This window comes from Pseudomassariella vexata (assembly GCF_002105095.1).
Source record: "Pseudomassariella vexata strain CBS 129021 chromosome Unknown BCR38scaffold_15, whole genome shotgun sequence".
Classification (NCBI taxonomy): Eukaryota; Fungi; Ascomycota; class Sordariomycetes; order Amphisphaeriales; family Pseudomassariaceae; genus Pseudomassariella; species Pseudomassariella vexata.
In genome coordinates this window covers 580350-596635 of record NW_024467970.1, presented here as the reverse complement: position 1 = coordinate 596635, position 16286 = coordinate 580350, and the positions used below count along the sequence as shown (strand labels likewise).

The window sequence follows — 16286 nt, the reverse complement described above, 5'->3', positions numbered from 1 at the left end:
ATAAGAAGTGAAAGACTTGAACAAGTTGCAACCGACACGGAAATGGAAAGAGCAGCATCCGCATTTTGCATTCTCCGAGAAACCATGACCAAATCATCCTGCTAATCTCTGCACGGGCTAAGCCTTTACTCAATACTCAATGATACGTGCAACTTGTATTACAACACCGGGACTCCAGCATGAATCGACTCAGCAAGGCAGCTGAAGTCCAGAACGGACTTCATAGTCAAGGTCTACCCTCACCCACTCTTGCCTGGATTCAAAATGCACTTCCCAACCGGGATCCTCTGCCACCCCTACTGGCTCTTATTGCCACGGTCAAAGCACGGCTCATGGCTGCTGACATCACAAACGCCGTCTTGGATTCTTCAGCACCATCTTTCCCTGCCAACATTGCCAACCCAGAAGTCAAAGAAACCAAGCTGGAAAGGGATGTATTAGTTCAGGTACTGGATATTGATAACCTTACCAAGAGTAAATGGGAGCAAGTCGAGGAATTAGAGGCCATTGCTCGAGGAGAGCAAACCACAGGCCGAGAAATGATTCGCCTTCCCACTAACGGTGAGGAAGAAGAAGAACTGGGGTACGGTAGTTTGGCCACGCAGAATCTTTCTACTGCAAGGCCTGGTGGGAGAGGAGGCGCTGCGGGATCCGGGACGCCGAAGAACTCGACGCACCGACTTGTTCTGCAGGACTGCAAGGGGAATAAGGTCTATGGTCTGGAGTTGAAGCGGATTGATAAAATTGGCATCGGCACTCTCAATATTGGCGAGAAAATAATTGTCAAGAAGGGGGCCATCGTTGCGCGAGGGGTTCTCCTCCTTGAGCCGTCGACGTGCGTCATCATGGGTGGTAAGATTGATGCGTGGCAGAAGGCTTGGTTTGATGGACGGTTGACAAGGTTAAAGGAGACTGTTGGGGCCGATATTCGTGGATAATCTGGTCCGTAACATTGTGCTCCCGGCTTGGGTTGTGATGGTCAAGATGCAAGATAGCTTCATCTCGGCATACAAGTCCAACCGGGTGCCCGCACTCAAGCAAATCATCCGCCGCGGCATTACATGGCTCAACGATGTCATAATTCCCTAGAGGTTTTCCTTAGCATACACTTCTTCGCCAATAAAGAATCCACGGCCCAAGAAATGCATAAACGGGGTTGTCTTGCTCAAAGCTGGACCCAGCAAGACTTGATAACACCATCAGACGTACACTTTACTCCCAGAAATGGTATTTCTGTTGTCGGGACAGAGTTTTGCACTGAGGTTTCAATGATCTCATGGATGGGCCAGGAGATTCTCCTGACTTGCGAACCGTGCATGGCTTACTGCACAAAGCATGAGTTGGGCGACAAGGAGGAATAAGACCAGACTCAAATACATGCTCATACTTGGTGGGAAAGAAAATGTGTTATATGTTACAGGCGGCGAGGAAGCGCTTAGATGGCCGCAAGAATATATCTTGATAAGCTTCCACGAGCACTCTTTCATCGCTTGGTGGAAACGACATTATACTTCTCATGCATGGGGATGACGGCTCCGATTCCCAAGAACTTCATGTCATCCACAGCATAGCGATTGCGCTATGGAAGATTGCAGACGTTTCGCTCAGTTCCTGATCATGGCCGTCGGGCCAAAGAACAAACACTGTTATCTGCTACGGTGCCCATCTAAATTAATAGGACCATAACCCATGCCGATACGAATCTCTTGCCAATGTAAAAGCACCAGAATTCACCATGCGTGGTACTCAATCATGACGAGCTTTGAATGGGTTTCAACGTACTAGGTTGTGTGGGGAGTTAGGTTAGCTACACCTAATAGTTCCCAATATCTTCAGACTTCCCTCATGAAGCTCACGGGGTCAGATGCGAATGTCAAGACTACTGCGCCTTTGATCTTGTGTGACAGCTTATTTGGCTTGTTGGTTATTTTCGCTTGATGTGACCGTTTCAGAGTCAAGGAAAGACGAGTATAAAACGTGGATAGATCCGGCTACTGGTTATGTTCCTGGAATGCCTTGAGATTCACCGCTCATGCTTGTAGATACCTGGCAATCGCACGTGATATGGAAAGTATACAAGTTCTCCGTCCCTGGAAAACAACGCCATCATGAATATCATTCAGCGGGTAGATTCACCCCCCATTCCGAATGCCAGATGTGATTTTGAGTCATCAGCCCATCCTTACCATTGATCATAACTAAATTACAAGATAATCATCACCCGAAGATCTTCGAGCAGCCTTTTGGCTTCACCCGTTCCGTTCACTAACCCGCTCAATATTTTTCTTAAGCCTCTACTCTTCCTCTGACAATGCTTGCAACCTCCGCAGTCTGGCCGCTTCTTCCTGCACACGCTTCTGCTCCTCTAACAAGTCGCTAAGGCTTTGATCGTCAATTTCCGCTGGCAGGGATGACGGTGATAGTTCTGGGGGTTCAGAGGCTGCCTTGGGCATTTCAGAAAATGCCGGAGATTTCAGTGGTACTATGTCCTCAGCTGACGATGTTATGACGTTTGAGAATCTTGATCTAAGGGGATGTGTCTTCATCAGTTGTGAATGTGCCCCGCATGCCGTATAATTTGGCTGTTGTGCCGGTTGTCCTTGCCTCTTGCATGTGGTCAACTCTTGATGGGTGCAATTTCGGTTGCGCTTGTTTTTTGGCCCCTCCCAGTTTTACCGGCAGCTGTGTCTGCACCATCGACTAGGACTATGTAACTATATCTGCTCAATACTCAATCAAAAACGACCAGCAGACCTGAGGCTATTGTAAGGATTCATATATTTGAGTAGTATCAAATCAAAGACATTAATATGAATTTATTTCAAAGTGTAAACTCCAAAAACGAAATGAAAAGTAACGAAAAAGAAAGCTACCACGATATCTTCTCTAGGGATTTCGACGTTGATGGATAGAGAAATCCTAGAAATCAAGCCTTCAACAAGAAACTCATACCGTACGATTTCCATTATTCGAAGCAATAGAAGATAAAAGGGTGATCATCACCAGGTTTGAAGGACCATCATTCCGCAACACAGTAATCCCTTCGTCAGCAACGAACGCTCTCTCGTCTTCGATCACATCATTCGAGAGTCAAAATTTGAATCACCGTCGACTTCACTAGTCCTACCAGTTTGTCCTCAGGCTTTGACAACCAAGAAAATCCATTCCTACAATATATCTCTCCAAAATACGTATCACTCAAATACGACCAAACCACCGCCTTAGGAAAAGGTAGCATAATTCACCCACTTATATCACACATTTGTCGTATAACATCGGCCACGAAGACAGGTGCGACACCAACGGATATGCCAACGAGAATGTCTTCGCCGCCGGCACAATCGCATATACCGACAAGTTCTACCTCCACACGGCAGGGCAATTCAACAGATAGGATGAAAAGGACGAGGTCGTGGACGCGATTATTGCCGTTGCGGATAGAGGAAGGATTGCCCCTGACAGACTTGGTCAAATGGTGGGGGGTACGACCAGTGTCATTCTATATGGATACCAGCCCCACTAACAATGAGAAATCGCTGCTTATACTCTGCATTCATTCCCTTACATTATAGGATTGCGGTATTGGGATGATCAACTACCTCGCTCATTTACCAGATTTGGACCTAATTGAATAGGTTTGGAAGGCTCTAAAGGAGCGAAATCATGCCTCCGAGCTTAGTTTCTCGAAATTGAAGCAGATCATATCAGACGAGGCGGTGAGACTCAAGGTAGCTCAATAAGCGAAAGGCAATTGTAATTATTGTTAACTAAAATCTGACTGCACTTGTACCCTGGCGATTTCAGTGAGAATTGGCTGAAATCCTACTTGAAGATCGCGGTGACTGAGAAGTTAGGGTGCGGAAATGGGTCGTGCATCCACCTCAAAGTCCACCCCATGTGTAAGCAGACAAACTGCATTGGTTTCGACCGTTGGGGGGATGGGAAGTTGCATAGGTTATGAAGATTAGAGTTGAGAGGAAGGATGAGGATTATGATTGGTGCTCTAAGATGTTGGGCGTGCTTGGAGAGTTGAGTGGGATTGTGGCAACGGTGCCGGGACTGGTGGTTCGGAGCTATAGTTGGTAGGGGTCGTTCACGTCTGCAGCATACATGTATATTCACGTCGCAATCTAAACTGCGATATATTCGTCACATCTGCTCATGATTAGTTGCGCCGACGACGCTTTCAGGGTATGTCTTTCTAGAAACTGCCGATACTAAGACACACTCCTGCGTATACCAATCATGCCATGACACATAACTCAGAACTTCATTTGGGGGAGGGGGCAGGGGGTGTTTCTCGACTTGTCTAATTCATACGCTTTGCCGCGCATCATGATTTTCTTACTTGGTTGCTGACGACAGCAAAGTCGAAAGTCCGACCTGGATTATTGAATTCCGACGCATCTCGTGTGCTGATCCAATTACGCATGGTCTTTCCAAGTACCTATCTGCGGTCAAGATAGGCTATGCTGACCCTCCAAAGGTGACAGCAATCAACGCTGCAGGCGTACAGCCGTGGTGGTAGCCGTCAATCCAGACATAAACATGGAACAGCCTGTAGGCAAATATGTACTAGGATTCCTTCCAGAGGTGGTTTGTGCGTATCCACCACTACTACTACTACTTGGTTCCAGCCCATCAGCACTACTCTAGCTTACCTAAACACATCACACTTATATCTCTTCGTGTGCCCTAACATTGGGACTCTTGCATCGTACTCCGAGGGTTTCCCAACGACCGTCAAAACCGCGAGATTCACAAAAGCTGAACAAACATCATGCCGTTACCACGAGAGCCATTCACCATCCATGGTGGTTGCAACTGCAAAGCCATCCGATATCGCATATCTGTCCCGCCTCATAAAGACCGAGTCTTGAGCCCTTATTGTACGCCAGGAGGCGACATCGGCGATCATCGTCTACCAGTGACCCAAATATGCCACTGCAATGACTGTCGCCACGCCACCGCGCAGCTTCCGTCGTTCATTCTGATGGCCCTTACCTCAAGCGTTCAGGTGTCTGCAGCCCCAACATTAGCAGACATCGAAGCGCTCGGCAACGAACACACCTGGACTCCGGGCACTGAGATGTTCGACCACACAAACACAGTTCACAAAGAAACATGGTTAGGGCTTTACAAATCAACACCAGTGCGCAGTCGTTGGTTCTGCAAGCGCTGCGGTGTACAGATCGCTTATAACCTTGACGCCGGGTCTGTACCCGAGGAATGGGGATGGCCTGTCATGGTCAACTTTTGCCTAGGCACGGTCGACCGCGAGTATTTAGAGAAGGATTATATGAAGCCGGACCATGCTAATTGGACGGCCCTTGGGATCCCGTGGGTGCGTGACTTGGTCACAAAGGGCCGTGTTGACGAGCATCCGCTGTTCGCGCTGGATCGTGGGATGGGAGATGATATTACGGCGGATGTGGAGGAGCTGGAGGGGCTGGGGCTTACTATCAAGAGTAAGATATCCATTGTGGACAATTAGAACAGAGACAGAGACTCGGGGCGGCGCGGATAATTAGAGCATAGAGACATGAGGGAATTTGTCCAGGCAATAGGTCAGTTTTGTGGCGTTGATTAGGCGTGCGACTTATGAGTAGCAGAGGTGAAGCAGGCCACATAATCGGCTACCTTTGGGTTGGAGCTGGGTTGGCACGGTTGGTGAGAATTGGTGAGACAATGTACCTTTCCTTTTGGCCTCCCCACCGGGTTTAATGTTTACAACCTATCAGTTTCCTGTACTTGCGGAGGCCTTGTTTTGAGACAGCCCTTGCGTTGCTTTCCTATTGTTAACTTAGGATGATTTGATGATGGAACGGGCCGTTAAAAGGAGTAACAGGCTGTGCGGTCGTGGCTCACGCGGCCCCTCAACGTCATCGTAACCAGGCGGTATTGGTAAACTGGAGGGCCGGCCAACTTCCTCAAAGTGGTTTCCGGTCTCGAAGTATGCCATGTTCGGCATCGGTTCTCGCTGGCGCAGGATATACACACAATATACAAGACCACTATAGCATTGTTGCCTTCTTGCGTGGATGAGTACATTTCTCACACGTCTCGCGCGTTTCTTTTTCAAACCGTTCAATCTCTTTCCACAGTGCGGCATATATGAAGAAGCCAAAGCATGCACAAACGGCACGAAAAAAATCGGTACTTTCGGAGTAACTATGCAGGCTGTCCAGATGTGACGTACCACGTTGTCCAATGTAATAGAATAGCTATCGATGTGCTTTCCAGAATCAGATACCGGAACGGGAACGGAAATATTTTTGGCTTGATGAGATAAGTATCGACTTTTGGTAGAATATTTGGTGCAGATAGGCAGTTATTTTGTACGAGGCTTGACCTTTTCATCATAAATCAGGGAAATCGTGACAGTACAGTTGACAAAATCTGCATCATGCTTATACTACGTGGATTTAGGTGACACCAGATTCCGCAGAGGGCGTGGGGATCCAGAACGAAAGATCAAACGCGTAAAAGTTCTTGAGCGAGCCGTGAAAAAGCACAGTTGAGCAAGCCACACATTTTCGAGTGAAATGCTCGGCCTATGAGGCGTGTCTCACCAGTGTACATGTACATCTCGCCTTAAGAAGAAGTTTGCATGTGTGGTTTGGGTCTCATAAGAGATAGGGTCGCTAAGCAGGGTGGCTTGAAAGATGATTTCACAACAGTTGCGGTTGAAACCCCAAATTTAAGATCTCATCGGTAGTTGCCATCTCTATGTTGTTGGACGGGATCCTGATGGGCCACTAGCTTTAGATGAGCTGGTAGAATTCAACTTCGAGCCGTTCCCCCTGTGCCATAAACTCGTACGTTTGGATTATTTACATACACTAAGAGGAGTGGCTATACTCGAGGATGCTGTTTAACTACTTCTTGGTTGATAATCCACGATCACCGGGACCAGATTCATCCACACAATCCCACAAAAGCGCCGTAACAACTCGTCATAGCGTTATTGTGTAAAATGACAATACTGGCGTCGTGTGAGCATGCGTTGGAAGTCTGGCACATGCTTCGCCATGTAGAAGTTGACTGCAGACCCACTTTGACTGGATCATGCGCAGGGGAAGCCAGAACAGAGACGACTACTAACGTGGCCGAGGATGAGGTCTCCCATAGCAAGTGTAAGGACATATCGGCAAAAGTACGTTGGATACTTCCACTCGCAGCATGTCTGAAATCCCGTAGTCTAGAAGGAGAGGTGTTGGTTCTTTGGGTGACGAGCGTTCATATCGGAGTATGCCATCCCCAGATCTTTCGCAATTATCTGACATCTTACGTACCTTTTTATACCCAGTAAAACAACAAGAATGGGATAGCAATTGGACCACAGACCAGGCATCCGAGCAGCAAAACCACTGTATTGTTGATGGGACTAACTCCCAGGATTCTGCAGCTACACAACGACTACATATGGGCAGTTAGTACCTGCGTTGCACCCAGTACACAGCCGGCGCGCCTAGGGCACGTAAAAATAACTGAGAGGATGGGTACTTCCGCTCTGTAGACGACCGCGTTCTGCAGGCAATAAATCTCATACAGCGCACCACCATGCTACGTGCATTGGCTGGCCACTTCAAAGGAGGACAGGTCTTGTAGCAGATAAGGTAAAAGTTCAGGCAAAAGAGCGAGATAATCATAGCAAGATTTGGCCAGGGCTTTTGATGTCTCGGACTCTCCGGTTTGTCTCAGGTTTAGCTGCAGAGAGTTAACCTAAGCACAGCATTGTGACTTCCTAACGGATCAACCTGGCCCCATGCCGCCATTATGGCAAACTAAAATTTGCTAGCAGGATTGTGGAAAAGTCAGCCTCGCAAAATATAGGTTATATTGTCACTATGCATACTGTTGGACGAGTGGGCGATTATCCATTGGAGAATAGGCTAGACGCCCCTACAAGAGAGAAGATGCTCGTTTCTGGCTTCGATTAAAGTTACAGGTGCGCCTCGTCAAGTGTTTGGGTTTGATTCAGAACCACCATCAAGCGTATTTCACAGTTTCTGTGATGCCGCCCCAAGGGGGATTATAGTAGACGCCCCCTATGGAGGCAAGGCCCTTCCTTCTAAGTGTAAGAGGGCGAGAATACTTAGGAAAAAACACACTTGCACTCTGATTTGTACGAAATTTTCGTGTAATCTTTCCCACTTGCAGCCATAGTCGATTGTATTCAGTGAATACCAGCTCTTCAAAAAATTCAGAGCTGACATTGTAGGCGAAGATACGACCAGACTTGCACCATGCAAATGGCTGTGTGGCTGACACCGAGTGGCTAAGGTAGGGTTGATCTTGGAGTGGGGTGGCAATCAACGTTGCTCCAACCATTCCGGGGAAGCTATGCTGGCATCAATCTGCACATGATCTTTATGGAGTCGCAACTTTGCCAGTCGCAGTACTACACTTCAATATGACGGCTAACGAAGACGACGAGCCGTCGTACATTGACTATGAGGCATTCCTGGACCCTGGCTTCAGCCCCTCGTTATTCGCGAACACTCTCGTTCTTGCGACGAACAATTCTAACGACACGCCTCTCGACCTCTCGACCCCACTGTCGAAGGTCCTTTTCGACGCCCAGGAGATAGATTCGCACATTGATCTGCTGACGACCCGCTCCGCAATACCGCTCTTAACGCACACCAAAGAGCAGACCGACTCAAGCACGAAGATCATATCCGAAATTGACAACCAAGTCAAGAGCTTGAATGAGAGCTACAAACAGCTCGAGAAGGAGGTCATACAGAAGCATGCAGAGGCCGACGAGGTGCGGCAAGTCGCAGCTCGGCTATGGGAAACATTGAAACTGGGACGGGCGGTCGGCCGCTGTCTGCAATTGGGTAGGCAACTCGAGGTGCAACACTCAGAAATATCCAGTACGGCCTCTGCTGCAGCCGGTGGAAAGAAGGAGGACCATAGAGCTTTGACTCGCTGCGCACATACGCTGATCTCCCTGCGCGAAGTTCTTGATAGAAACGGGCCAGGCGAGGAAGGGTATGGGCTGAACAGAGTCAATGCGATCCGGAGCCTACAGGACAGCGTCATTGCGCCCATTGAGCGCTCTGTGCGGACCACGTCCGAGCAGATCATACGGGAGTTCGCCATTGGATCTGCCACTGGCACCGCGACGTTTGCGCAGAGCGAGGAGACCAAGGCGCGTACTGTGTCGGCTATGATCACGCTGTACCTCATATCACCAACGGCAGTCGCGAAACATGACAAGTGGACCCCGCAATTGCTTCTTCAAGCGCTGGAGGTTTATCTGCGGAACGCCTTGCAGAGCTCCATCACATCTTTGACTAGGTCTCTGGCCACGCTGCCGTCACTGGATCGGACACTTGCTGAGGTGTCGGCACGTTGTCAGAATATCGTGACGCTGGAGATTATCCTGGACGCCACCAAGGTGCCCACGCACCCCCTCTTGCTGCACCAGAAGCAGAGCTCGGAGAAGTCGAACTTGCTCCAACCGCTCCTGGCATACCTAGAAACGGGCTCGTTGGCGTCGTACTTCTGGCGTTCCATGGCAAGCAGCCTTTCGACAAGGGTGGTGGAGATAGCCAACCGGGGCGGTGTCTCGGCTCGTACATTGAAGTCACGGCGAAATGACGTGGGTGATGCTATCAGGAAATGCGTCATTCGTGGTTGTCAGCCGCCAAGTACGGTCAGTGTCAACAAGGGGAAGGGTGCAAAGGCAGACTCGGAGAAGAGTGGAGGCTGGGATCGTGAGGTTGCGGTTATGGTTGGTAGTGTTGTTGGCAATCTCGGTCGGTGAGGATCTGTTTGCTAGCACTGGCTACGTTGCGTACATCAACTCCAATAGCACACCATGTGGGAAAAAGTTCTCTCTGGTTAGTATGGTTAGGGTAGTGCTCGGCATATTGAAGGTGGTCCGGCGTGCGACAGCGATCGGCATCCAATCAACCTCAGTACGCTCTTCCCATCTGGTAATTGTGCCGGATGAAGCTCCCTCGTGTCTCCAATTAGTCATGAGCTGTTTAAGCCTTATTGAGATTTTCTCGCTCCTCGAAATTGAGTGCCTTCTTCCTCTTGGCGTTGCACTGCTCTCGAATGCTTTCTCCTCTCTCTAGTTCACCCTTGGAGTCAGCTTGGGCGTTTTGCAAGTCCTCATGCTCCTCGTCTGCAGTCTTGATCTTCCTGCCGTTTCGAGCCTTTGCCCAGGCGAAGGTGGCACTACTGCGTGAACTTCCAAATGCCTTGAAGAATGCGGGCGTATCGGTACATCGCTCTGGGGTCGTCGTCCTCTTCAATGTGTCGCAAAAAGACAGGAGCCCGGCCCATCTGAAGTTCAACGTATTGTGGCTTCAGCGCTCGAAGGATTGCGTCATAAGCTCTAGATTATTCGGTTTCTGACAATCTCGTATTTTCGGCCGCTTGCGTCATTGGCTGATAATGCGTTGGAATCTTCATGGCTGTATTCTTGCAGACCATGGATACTAAGGATAGACAGCAACGGGTTAAGGGACCCCGTCATGGTCGACAATGCAGCCCATGATCACCGAGATCTTTCTGGACCCCAGTGGATTATTCTACCTGAATTACGATAGCATGACTAGTTGCGGAGGAACGAAAGAGAACTACTGGATGTTTTGTCGCGGTCGTAGTCGCGGTCATGATAAAAGGTGCCAAAAAGATTGACTGAAAAGAGAAGATTTCCTTAAATTTTCATAAGGGCCAGCTGAAATTGCACACGTGTATTTCATTGTGGTATTGAGGGCTACAACCAAGCGTTGGAGCTATTCGCAATCTTCATATTCGCCGGGCCGTTGAACAATGTGTGCTAGGTTGACTCCGATGATTGTTAGGGGTTTGGGCGGAGTTGCTGATACCCATTCACTGAGTGTACGGATGCTGGCGAAAAATGGGAGAGAAGGAGTAAACAACTTGGCAACCCTAAGTGGTGGCGAAGTGATAGCAGAGTAATTACGACAAGACTGGAGCAAAAAATACCACCTTGAAGAGCACGTCCTGTATTTTTGCGGTTGAGTATTGCAGAGAAGCTACCACGATGACGACAATTAGGGGGAACGAGCAAATGCAGGTTGGTCCTAGACGACTGACACGACGCAGAGTCTACCTATCAGTCACCCCATTGATATTCACAAGGGTCGGAAGGCAATCCCACAAGTCAAAATTAGCCCGAAAGTGGCGACATCTTTTCAGAATTAAGTCGATACTTAAGTAGCTAGACTGTTTATACATGGGCCAAAACCCGGCCTCAAACCAACAAAGGGGGATCATTGACACTGCCCTGAAAGAGAAACCTGTCTTTCTGTAATCAACACCGGATCCCGTCCCTCTAAACCACCGGCTTTGCGGAGGGGAATCAAGCCGTGATCCTTACGGCCGAATGATGTATCCGGGTAAAGCAAAATCCAACGCCACATCCTGGCACATCGCCCGTCCGTTCATCGCTGTACGATTACACCGTCCCTCCCTACTTCAACCGTCTCACAAGGGTGATACCAAGCATCCTAAACCCACCTAGGTTGAAACATGTCGGGTGGAGACAAGATCCCCGGGTAGCGGCGCGCAAACTCCGGAGGAGCCCGTTGCGCGAAATGATCCTAAATTCCTTGCTGAGACGGAGTCGCTCCGTTTTGTGACATACCAGAGGCAGACGGCGTACCCGCCGGGCTACCGTTCATGGCAGGTGGCGCTTGAAGTATGGCCGGCGAGTTTGCCTGTGGTCTTGGACTAGGCGTACTGTGGTTGATCCCACCTGGCATATTGGCTCTAGCAGCTGCCATCCTAGCCGCGTCAGCTCCGAGGCCAATGCCGCCTAGTCCGACTGGTAGTCCGACTGGTAGTCCGACTGGTGCACCAACTTGTTGTCCCTGACCGGGGGGGCCCGGGTTGCGCGCAGCCTCAATGGCAGGTCGTTGAGCTTTGCTCTGCGCATCGAAACGTGCCCTGGCTTGGTTCATAGCTTGCTGAACCTGATTAGCATTCAGCGACGTCTGGAAACCTGCCCCTTGCACATTGTTTTGATTGGGTGTACCCTCTTGCGCCTGAGGCGTGCCGGCTTGGGGAGTATGTCGTTGCTGCGAGTTATTTGTCATATGTGTCTGATTGCCATAAGAAGGGTGTCTCGAAGGTGTCGCATTAAGATTATAACCTTGCTGTGGCATGTACTGCGGTTGTTGGTGAGCAACCTGCGGAGACTGTCGTTGAGGCATTGGAGAAGCGCCATTGGCGTACGAGCTGTATGGCGGATGGGCAGGCGGGCCGCTCTGGTGGTGCTGTTGCGGGTATGAGTGCTGGTGGTAAGTGGGTTGCGAATTTGGAGGGTGGGTTGGGTATCTAGCCGGAGGGTTGTTGGCGCCCCCCATGTTATGGTAAGGCGGTTGTTGCTGGTATTGCGGGCGGCTTTGAGGTGGGGTGGCGGAGTACGGAGTGGACTGGCCGAACGACTGGGCCTTAGCCAGATGTTGCGCGAAGTTGGTATTGGCTGGGTATGAGTTCGGCTGACGGTAACCAGCGTTCGACGGGGGACGCTGGTACGGTGGTTGGGGCATGGTGGGTGGTGGTCGCTGCATGCTGGAAGGCGGACGGGCAGCAGGCGTTTGCGCGCCGTAGAAGCCGGGGCTTGGCATTGCGGCGCGATTGACACCCGAGTACTGAGCCCCATATTGCATATTGCTCGATGAACTCGACGATCGGTGCGTAGGGGGTCGAGGGCCAGGGGTAGTTTGCTGGGCGGCTCTAGATCGTACGGCTACTTCGTCTTCATCCATGAGCCCCTGGTACTCGTCTGCGCGAATTTCCAATTTCGTGCTAATGTTTAGTTCACCCAGCTTGTCGGAATTAAGCCGCGCTACAGCGTATGGTGGCAACATTTGAACAACAAGAGCAAGCTGGGCCTTGAGAGCTTCATACGTCGCTGTTTCTTCCTCGCTTGGCTGCGCAGGAGTGCCATTGGTCAACATATCGCTATGAGCCGGATCGGCGGCGTACCGACTCTGAGTTGTGGTCGAAGACAGCGACAAGTTGCGATTCTTTTGGAATGAAATCAGAGTCTGGATCATGTCGGAGACTTCTTGGAGAACATGGTCGACATCTTTTTCCTCATCGGACTTTTTGGGACAGCACGTCTTCTCAAGAAGACTAGGGTCGATCTTGTTTTCATCCCACGCTTCAATTGCCTCATTGATCAAGTCTTCGTCCAGCTCCACCTGCACATCATCCTGCTTGACGGCGTTCTCAACGTCCTCTTCTGGCAGTTCAGCTCCAATCAGGCGGTCGAAGTTGCGCTTTCCAGTCTTCTGCCACCACATGGTTTGACTGATGAGGCCGGCCGACACCATAGCGGCCGAGTCATCCTTGGAAGGGGCAAAGCTGGAGAAGGCACCGCGGAAGAGGGCTTCCATCTCGGACATCTCAAGGTCTGATGATGACGGCTTGTTGCCAGCCAGACTCAAAGCTCTCTCACGTTGTTTCGTCATGGTCTGCGACGGAGGAGCGGCGTTGCTGTAATTAAGCCACTGACCGGCTGAGATATTTTGGCTGAAGTATGAATTTTGACGGTACTTAGACTTCTCGGTCAACTCCGGATGATGCCAGCCGACTTGTACTCCTTTCGTGGTGCTCTTGGGCGCTTTTGGAGGTTGCAGTGAAGGCAAGTTTCGCGGAGCTGGAAACAGCTCACCCAGAGTCTTGCCCTTCTTGTCCTTTGCCACGCTCGACGCAAACGAGTAAGCCATGGATTTGGCCGTTTTGACGCCGTTAGGTAGACCAAGCTCTCGCAGAGGCTGGATTGCTCCTTGGAGATTGTCGGGTGTAACGACCGGTTGTTGCAGACTAGAATACAACTGTCTCGCTCTTGGAGCTTCGCCGTGTACGGTGAGGACCATGCTGCCGCTTGCGTTCGATTGGAGATTGGTACCCTGGTCGAGAGATGAAAGGAGTTCGGGGTTGTTTATCGAGTGAGGATATGCCATCTCGCGCGAATACAGCTCGTGCGCTTTCTGGTCAAAAGCAAGTGTCCTCGCTATAGCCGCATCGTTCGACTTGGTGTCTTTACCAGGCTCAGACAATCGTAGCTCAGCGACCTGGCTTTTGGCACATGCCTTGATGTCGGTGACAAGGCCTTCCAGGTCGGTATACTCGTCCCTAGCTACCTTGTCGGCAACGCACGGCAAGAACAGCCCATCCTCAGCTCTCTTTCGCTTCGTAGATGGTTCGCCGGCAGAATCCTGATCAGGCAATGGGCGCTTGAGGACGTGGGGTGGTGCATCATAGCTACAAATCGTCCGTCGTTAGTCTATTATCACGAGGAGATGGGTGGCTGGTAGGTTCTGGCAGGGCAGGGTAGCACACGTGCGGGTCGATGAGATATTGACTAACTGTTCGAGAACGACGAAGTAATCGCGAATGGCGGCTTTGTTGCGCTCAGTCAGATGCGACATCGAGATGCCGTTGGTGGTGGTGCTGCCGACTCCGTTTTGGCGCTGCTCAGCTTCATGGTCGCGTTTGCGCTTCATGGCAGATTGCGCGTCGTCGGTCATTTCGACATCGTTAGTGTGCGGTGGTTCGGGCACGCCGTTTGGAAGTGCCACGGCTGGCGAAGCCATTTTTGCGCAGTTGCCTGGGCAGCAAGCTCAAGGTGCCGAATGGGTTTGTCGCGTTTTTGGGGCAGGCTCCGCGTTCGCGAGAAAGGTGCAACTGGTTGTCGACTGGCCTGATGTTGGTGGCACTTGCCGCAAAAAAAGCCTGTCGAGGGAGCAGCAACCACAACACAGGTGGAATCATCCAAATCCACCACGGGAAGTCATCAGTCGCCAAGTACCGATGGGTGCAATTCGCCAGGGACTTGTAGGCGATATTTTCTGATTATTTTCTGATTAAATCCCGGGGACAACAGGAGAGGATGTCAAGAATGCGAGAGTGTGAAGAGATGACCGAAACCAAGGCTAGCCCATCTTTAGACTAGCGTCATCCGCTTTTAGCTTCACGTGAAAAGTGGGTTCATATCCACGCCTCAGGTGCGTACCAGGCAAGCTTGCTTGACAGGAGCTTCTACATTGTCATTCCTGGGTGAACTTGGTCTTAACAAAAGCAGAAAGTTCGAAGTTTGTGCCCTGATACCTTTTGTGGTTGCATTCCTGTTTGTATTGCTATTTGTGCGACATATGTCCCGGGAAACTTACAGTATCGTGTATTGCAGACCTTTTCACTTCTGAGGACGTATGGGCAAACCGATGCCACAAACGAGTATTTCCTATGGCAAACTTTCGCTTGGCTCTTTGCACCTCGAGTATGATGCGTGAAAACTCCATTCTCGGCGCTTCGTGCTATCAGAATGATTCCCCTTGACCACTCACATTCGGCCGATCCTAGTTTAATCATCATGTACTCGAATCAAGTAACCTCTCCATTCCAAATCGGATAAGCTGCTCGCAGTGGTGCTCTGCGATGCGATATTAGCAGGCGGGTCTCGATCTAGAGGGGCCTTTTAATCCTATCATGACTATCACTTTGGATCCCAACGCTAATGCGACTGAATCTTGTCAGCCTTACAAGTGTGGCTACCCCAGATTTATTCCCCAAGACAGCTGAACGGGCCGAGCAGCTATCGTATCAAATTTGCAATGTTTGACGGCTGTGCTACTCAGCGTAGCCGTGCATCGACCAACACTTAGGTATCTAATGGTGAACATCATTCATCAGACGGGCACCCGAGTCCATATGGTTGCACTCAATGGTAGTAGCATGGGCAATGGTAGATCTTTTCCAAAAACTGCCCGCCACGAATGGATGCTCACCAAATCAACTACTTAAGAATTTCCAGTGCTTTACTCCATATTTGATAACGGCTGTTTCCCGCGCTGGGATCAAGATTGTTTGATCGCCATATTGTCCAATGCAGAACTCAACTTTTTTCTGACTATCTAATACATCGCCAGCCAATTCTCCTTGATATTAATCTCAACAGAGGTTTCCTGGGCAAAAGCTGTAAGTCGAGCCGCTGCACAGGTCCACGCGCCGCCTGATTCCATGGAGGCGCGGAAGGTTTATCGAAGCAAGACCAAGGGAAGATCTTGGCCCGGCTTACATCACAGTCCGTTTGAACTATGGGACTTATCCATGCGCTGCTGTATGCCCAACGTTTCTTAGGTTCGCTTAGCCTACGCTGCTTCATTCCCAGACAGGCGCCCTCCCGAAGGAAGCGGCACCAGTATCGACACTTGTCTAACTTGGGTAAGCCCGGATGCGTGGACGTTGCGCGCCGCACACTCGGCGAAGGTCGTACCCCGTTTCCA

General features: G+C 50.3%; 4 protein-coding genes across 4 annotated transcripts; 3 read left to right on the top strand and 1 right to left on the bottom strand.

Annotated features, from left to right (window-relative positions):
• Positions 1-179: 179 nt before the first annotated feature.
• On the top strand, positions 180-938 carry BCR38DRAFT_352454 (uncharacterized protein; the record flags this gene model as incomplete). The annotated part of the gene is made up of 1 exon (XM_040856708.1): positions 180-938. One exon carries the CDS (start codon positions 180-182, stop codon positions 936-938), a length of 759 nt encoding a protein of 252 aa, XP_040711662.1.
• A 3842-nt stretch (positions 939-4780) lies between these two features.
• Positions 4781-5494, top strand: BCR38DRAFT_413166 (uncharacterized protein; the record flags this gene model as incomplete). The annotated part of the gene is made up of 1 exon (XM_040858802.1): positions 4781-5494. The coding sequence occupies one exon, from the start codon at positions 4781-4783 to the stop codon at positions 5492-5494; it is 714 nt and encodes a 237-aa protein (XP_040711661.1).
• Positions 5495-8344: 2850 nt separating this feature from the next.
• Positions 8345-10278, top strand: BCR38DRAFT_446775 (Golgi transport complex subunit 5-domain-containing protein). Its single transcript, XM_040861115.1, has one exon. It carries the CDS (start codon positions 8417-8419, stop codon positions 9776-9778), a length of 1362 nt encoding a protein of 453 aa, XP_040711660.1. The 5' UTR covers positions 8345-8416; the 3' UTR covers positions 9779-10278.
• A 1122-nt stretch (positions 10279-11400) lies between these two features.
• Positions 11401-14904, bottom strand: BCR38DRAFT_70713 (uncharacterized protein). The gene is made up of 2 exons (XM_040865574.1): positions 14371-14904; positions 11401-14265 (listed from the first exon to the last, which is right to left on the bottom strand). The coding sequence occupies exons 1-2, from the start codon at positions 14595-14597 to the stop codon at positions 11592-11594; spliced, it is 2901 nt and encodes a 966-aa protein (XP_040711659.1). The 5' UTR covers positions 14598-14904; the 3' UTR covers positions 11401-11591.
• Between the last annotated feature and the right edge of the window lie 1382 nt (positions 14905-16286).